The following is a 6,000-nucleotide window of genomic DNA, read 5'->3' as shown; positions in this document are numbered from 1 at the left end:
AGGACCAGGGTGCTGAACCTCAAGAAGACGTGGCCCCCGGAACACCATCCTAAGGGAGCCTGAGAAGCCCACTGAGAAGAGGACATCACAGAAGTGGCCGAGCCCCCGAGTCCCGCTGTGACTGTGTAGGAAATGCACAGAGGCCCACAGCTCCCTTCCCCAGAGCCTGAGCACTCGTCAGACCGGAGCTGACCTTGGGGCAAACTGCTCACTCAAGCCAGGGGCCTGGCTCGGAGCTCACACTCCCCGAGTGTGGACTCCACAGAGCAACCCGGGGTTTTGGTTTCTCCTTTTTCTGCCCATTTTAGCCAACGCTGCCCCAGGTTCAGGTGGTCAGGAGTCGGCAGTGTCCCTTCTTGGTCAAGGGGCTCACAGAGTGTGCTCTGCAAAATCTTTGAATTCCAGAAGCAGATTGCCACCTAGCAGTGACCTACTGAACCAACCACTCTGACTTGATAAAAACGCCCAGCATAAAAAATAAATGGAGACATAAATAAAATTGCTTATGTGGTAGAACTGATGAAGCAGAGTACAAGGGAATTCATATTTTCACTCTTTTTGCGTTATGTTTGAAATTTTCCTGGAAAAGAAGTGTTTTAAAATGTCTGGGATGCCTGGGTGGCTCAGTTGGTTGAGCGTCCGACTTCGGCTAAGGTCATGATCTCACAGCTTGTGAGTTAGAGGCCCGTGTCGGGCTCTGTGCTGACAGCTCGGAGCCGGAGCCTGCTTTGGAGTCTGTGTCTCCCTCTCTCTCTGCCCCTCCCCCGCTCATGCTCGGTCTCTGTCAAAAATAAATATTAAAAAAAAAATTTTTTAATGTCAGCAATTACCCCTAAATTAATTCTTCCAGCCCCATACAAATTCCCAGCTAAGCCTTTAGAAATATTTGTCTCTAATTACTAGAAAAATGTTTTTAAAGTTTGTTGTGAGAGAGAGAGAGAGAGAGAGAGCGCGCGCGCACGCGCTGGGGCAGGGGGCAGGGATGAGGGCAGAGACAGGGAGAGAGGGAGAATCCCAAGCAGGCTCTGAGCAGTCAGAACACAGAGCCTGATGCGGGGCTCGAACTCACAAAACCATTGAGATCATGACCTGAGCCAAGATCAAGAGTCAGACACTTAACCAATTGAGCCACCCAGGCGCCCCCCCCCCCCCTGGAAATTTCCAATGACAATTTTGGGGGTTTCAGAGACCAGGCCAGAAGCTTGAAAGTCACACTCTGATTACTGGGCACCAGAAATCTCTCCAGGAAGCAAAGAAATGCAAATGGATGTGGCCTGTGGTTAAAAAGATGGTCAGAAGTCCTCTCAGCTCCGGGAAAGAGCCCTGGGGGCCACGTGTGCCACTACCGCCCCCACAAACACAAAGAAAGATTCACCAGAACTGCTGCTTCTTTATAAACACAAGTACATAATGTTTATTTGAAATTCCAATTTATTACAAGTTTACCCTTGAACGGGGCCCTTCCTCCTTAAAGACAATTAAAAAAAAAAAAAAAAAACAACAAACAATTCAGGTGTCACTGAAGTGGGAACACAGGATTCTCACTGTTAACAAGAACAGACTGGCTCTAGGGTAAGAGGCAGGGGGAGGTGTTGGTGGCTGGGATCACGGAACTGTAGCGTCAGTGCTAACTCCGAACCTGTGGGAGAAGGGACAGTAAACCTATCCAGCAGCCACTGGAGCAAATCCCCCCTGGTCTCTGGGCAGGGTAGGCGGGGCGAGACAGGGAACACACCTTGAAATTCAGTATTAAGAGGCTTTATTCTCAAGTTCTAGGAGCTGCAATCCCCTTGGTGGACATGTTTTCCCTTAACTTAAATAGTTACAGAAGAGCTGAGGTCCTCACATTTGCTAAATTCAAAGCTGGTAGAAAAGAAAATTAAACCCTGTTTTGCATTTTATCAAAATCTGCCATAAAAGGGAAAGAAGACTAGGAAGTCCCGCCCAACCAGAGCCACTAACGCCAGACTCCTTGCGGAAGGGCCGGCAGAGCTCCTCCACACCCCCCCACTCCCACCCCACGCGCAGCTGGCGGACCGGCAAGATTCAGCTTCGTGGGGACACGGTGGGGGGAGGCGGGAGGTGGCGGCTGTAGATGGAGGCGGCAGAATCGGCGGTCGGGGCAGGCAGAGGGACAACCCTTCCCCCCCAGGTCCCACCACCTGCCCCGATGACCCTCCAGCCCGGCTTCTCTGAAGGAGAGAGGATGGGCGGAGGGAGGAGACGGGGCAAAGTAAAGCGAACACGTTATCATATAAACTGTACTGTACATGTGCCAAAGCAAGATGACAGAAATATCTTACAAGATGTTCTTTATACAATATCACTGCTGAAACAAGCAACTTTTAATAACTAGAAAAGTCAATTAAAAAAAATTAAACATTTAAATTCTTCCTGCTTTTCTTCTCCCCTAAGAGCTTGTCTGGTACGTGGGTGGGCTGGGCTCCAACACCCCTCTGGCCAGACCCATTGAAGTAAAGGTTATACGCATGATTATAAGCAGGACTCCAGTCTCTAAGTGAAGTGCCTTAGGTTTTTTGTGGGGTTTTTTTTTAGTTTTTTTTTTTAAGGTTTTTTTTTTTGTTTTTTGTTTTTTTTTCTGAGGGGGTGAGGTGGGGTCGGGTGGGAGCAGGGAGAGAGCGGTCACAAAGAGGGGGAGGGGTTAGATTCAGGAATGGCTCCGGGACGTGTCCCTTTACTCTGCCAAGAGCAACTCAAAGGAGCACAAGTGTCTCATGATGCTGGTGAATACAGAACGTGGTGTGGCACTCACTGATAGCGTCACCTGAGGGAGGGGGAGCGAGACACAGAGGACGGGCTTGAAGAAACAAGACTGGGTGTAAATACAGATTAAAAAAAATCAACACCACCTCCCCAGTTGGCCTGATTACCCCCGATCCTTCTATGTAATGCAGTAACCCCTCCCCTAGAGACCAGAGGCTTGGCACTGTTGTGGTGGCCAAAGCGAGAGGGACCCCGGGAAAGAAGGTTAAAGGACAGGGGCTCACGACAAGGGCTGTACCCCCAGCCCCTCCCTGGACACTTTCAGGGCCAAGGCCCTCGTCTACCACCCGCCGTGTCTCTGGGCAGAGACCACCCAAGAGCAGGTTCTCCAAAGAGCTCTGCGTGCGGAGGGCCCTCTGGAGAGCTGGGGAGGGCGGCAGAAGCTCGGGATGACGGGCACTTCAGGACTCCCCGTGACTCCCTCCCTTCCACACTCCTGTCCGCCTTCCTCTCCCGCCCCCCCCCCCCCGCTCACCCTCCCCAGCTCTCTCCATTCCCCCCACCTCAGCTCCCTTACCAGGGCCCTGCCTCTCTATTTCTTCTGCCTTCGTCCCCTGGACTGTCCAATGGGCTCTGACTCACTGTCCCCTTCATCTTCAGCAAGCCGATCGGGAAACTTCTTGCGTTTCCTGCGGACATATGGGTGGCCAGGAAGGTGTTTATGCAACAGAGCCACCAGACACTGTTCTGTCTTCACCATACAGTTTAGCACATGGCTGCCCCGGCAGTTGTAGAGCTCAGCATTGGTAAACACTTGCTTCATGTCAGTAAGAAACTCCTGCACAGAGCGGTAGCTCCCACAGGAACATTTGTTCTGCATTGTCTGGAAGTCCATGGGGTGGGTGATGACATCATAGTAATCCTCGGCCTCGTCTCTGGTCACCGGCTCCCTGTGGAAGAGAACCAAACGGAGATGTGAACGTAGCCTCGAGAACAGACACAAACCTTGTTATCAAACCACCGCTCCCAGAACGCCCGCCCCTGCGGAGATCGGCCAGCTGGCAGGCAGAGAAGAGGTGCGTCCACCTTGTACAAAGTGCTCTCCCTTACCAGTTTGGGAAGCTAACTCTTCCACCACTCACACATGTCCTAAACAAAGGGATCGGGGTGGATCCCACGGCCTCCGCTCAGCACGCCCCGGGCCAGCTGCCTATCTGCACGCTCTGAGAACCCACAAGGTGGGTCCTGCTTCCCTGTGCTGGGGACACAAAGCCCACCTGAAAGGCCAGCTGAAGCGGTACTTCACAATCTTGTGGAGGATCTCTTCACACTTCTGCAACTCCAGGCTTTGCCTCCGGGAGCTCCGCTTGGTCTGGAGTACCTGGCACCAAAAAAGAGAGACATGTTATTACAGGTCCAAGAGAAGAGTGGACGGAAGAGAAAATGTGTGTATCTGTTTTAAAAAAAAAAAAAAAAAAAAAGGAGTTCAACCGTTTTCTTGGAGCAGAGATAGTCAATATCTGACATTCAAGTCAGGGAGTGCGCTCAGTCAGGGGGCAGGCGTCTTCCCATCAGCCCACTTGCCTCCTCTCTGCAAAGGGAGCAGCAGAGGGCAGGCAGCAGTTGCCGTATTACAGCCGTCCTGCTGGAGGTCAGCTAGTCACCACTGTCACCAGGACGGCGGCCTGAGAGCAGATGGACCTGGGATTATGTGCACACCATGGAGGGGTATAAAACAGCAAGTGCGGAGAGCTGGACTGGTTACAGGGACCACTGGCGGCTAACTCTGTGGGGATGGAGGGCCTGAGGGAAGAAAAGCGAGAGGCACGACTCCTTTCCCAGACTCTCCTGCTGCAGGCATGTGGGAGCTAAGTGGCTGAGGAGGAAAGGGCGGGTGTCCCCTCCAGGGAGTTATCACTGCTGCGGCTCACAGTGGTCAGAGCTACGGGCTTGAAGAGTTAGTTAGGGTCGGGCCAGCAGAAGGATCTCACGATGCCCCCGAGCTCCCTAGAGGCTCACTTTATGCCCCCAACCCCAATTTGCTCTGTCAGAATAAGTTAATTTTCAAGAGCCTCTTTATTGTTCTTGGAAGCACAAGTAAAATCTGAAGTAAAACCACTAAAATTACATTGGTTGGGGGAGCAGAGGGGAGGGTAACACCCCTCCACGACAACTGTCGGCAAAAGACTCAAGAGTGAATGAGGCTCCAACATTGCTGACATTCCCACAATGGAGACCCAGCCCCTCTGAGCCACTGGAGACACATGGATACTATTTTAAAATCCCTAACAAGTCACAGGCTGCCTATTAACTAGGGGAGACGATATCTGCAGGCTACAGCAGGGGAATGCCGGACATAGCTGCTCCTGGAGGGCCTGCTGCCTCCAGGCCCACCCATCTGCCACACGCAGCAGCCTGCAAAGTTGGGGAGGGGGGCGCCAGAGGGAGGCTTCCACCTGTTGCACACTGGCGGGGGAGAGGGGAGCGTTAGAGGGAAGGGGAGAAATCACTTACCAGCTCCTCCACCTCAGCGTCGTCCACAGGTGGTACCTTCGGCCGAGACTTCCTAGCAGGATGAGGCTTCTTGCCTGGCCGTCGTCCTGGCCTCGCTGCAGGAGGGATGACACCATGCTTGCCCCTGACAGTCTTTCGAGGTCTCACTGAAATAGAAAACATGGATTTGGAGTCGAACAGCTGAGGAAGAAGGGAACACATCTATGGAATGGGAAGAGCACCCAGTCGAGCAAAGCAACGGCTCCCTGTGGTTGTAAGGAGCTCTTACAGTTTCTCTCTTGCCTTACCTAACAGGACACTTTAAAGGTAGAGAAGGAGATGAACGGATAGCTTTCACCAACTGCCAAAGACCTGCTAAGAGTCTCTTCGGCAGGCTCTCTTCAGAACGGCTCTCTCTGCCCCACTGTTCACAGTCACTCCTGGGAACGAACGAGTCAGTGGTGAGCTGACTCACCCAGGAGGAGAGGCCGTCTGCTAACAGGTCTGCCTGGAATTCCCACAGCCCCAGCTCAGCCTGTCAACGTACGTCCTTATGTGGAGGGGGACTCTGAACGTAGAACACTTCCTAGTTCCCTAAGGAATCCTACATTCACCACAACCTTCTCAGAGAAAAGCAGATACCTATGCAAAGTCTCCCTCATCGAATCCAATTTCTGGCTTACCCTAGTCCAGCTTTCTTGCATTTCTAAAAACCACAGACAGTGGACCAGGCCACTTCCACAAGAGCCCTTGCCCACAACCCCGAAAGGAACAATAAAGAAT

The 6,000-nt window shown here is 52.4% G+C and overlaps 1 protein-coding gene across 2 annotated transcripts in view; it reads right to left on the bottom strand.

Annotated features, from left to right (window-relative positions):
• Nucleotides 1-1,384: 1,384 nt before the first annotated feature.
• Nucleotides 1,385-6,000, bottom strand: part of BAZ1B (bromodomain adjacent to zinc finger domain 1B) — a 73,789-nt gene continuing 69,173 nt past the window's right edge. Inside the window, exons 17-20 of one of the 2 annotated variants that reach the window (XM_030300159.1) lie at nucleotides 5,239-5,384; nucleotides 4,002-4,105; nucleotides 3,302-3,674; nucleotides 1,385-2,785 (exon numbers count right to left, since the gene is read on the bottom strand). In XM_030300159.1, coding sequence (XP_030156019.1) covers nucleotides 3,317-3,674; nucleotides 4,002-4,105; nucleotides 5,239-5,384 — 608 coding nt within the window. In that variant the 3' untranslated portion in view covers nucleotides 1,385-2,785; nucleotides 3,302-3,316. Of the gene's footprint in view, nucleotides 3,675-4,001; nucleotides 4,106-5,238; nucleotides 5,385-6,000 lie in introns of both variants that reach the window. The other variant, XM_030300158.1, reaches the window with a different exon arrangement.

The sequence above is a fragment of the Lynx canadensis genome, chromosome E3 (assembly GCF_007474595.2).
Source record: "Lynx canadensis isolate LIC74 chromosome E3, mLynCan4.pri.v2, whole genome shotgun sequence".
Lineage (NCBI taxonomy): Eukaryota > Metazoa > Chordata > Mammalia > Carnivora > Felidae > Lynx > Lynx canadensis.
This window is presented reverse-complemented; position numbering and strand designations above follow the sequence as displayed.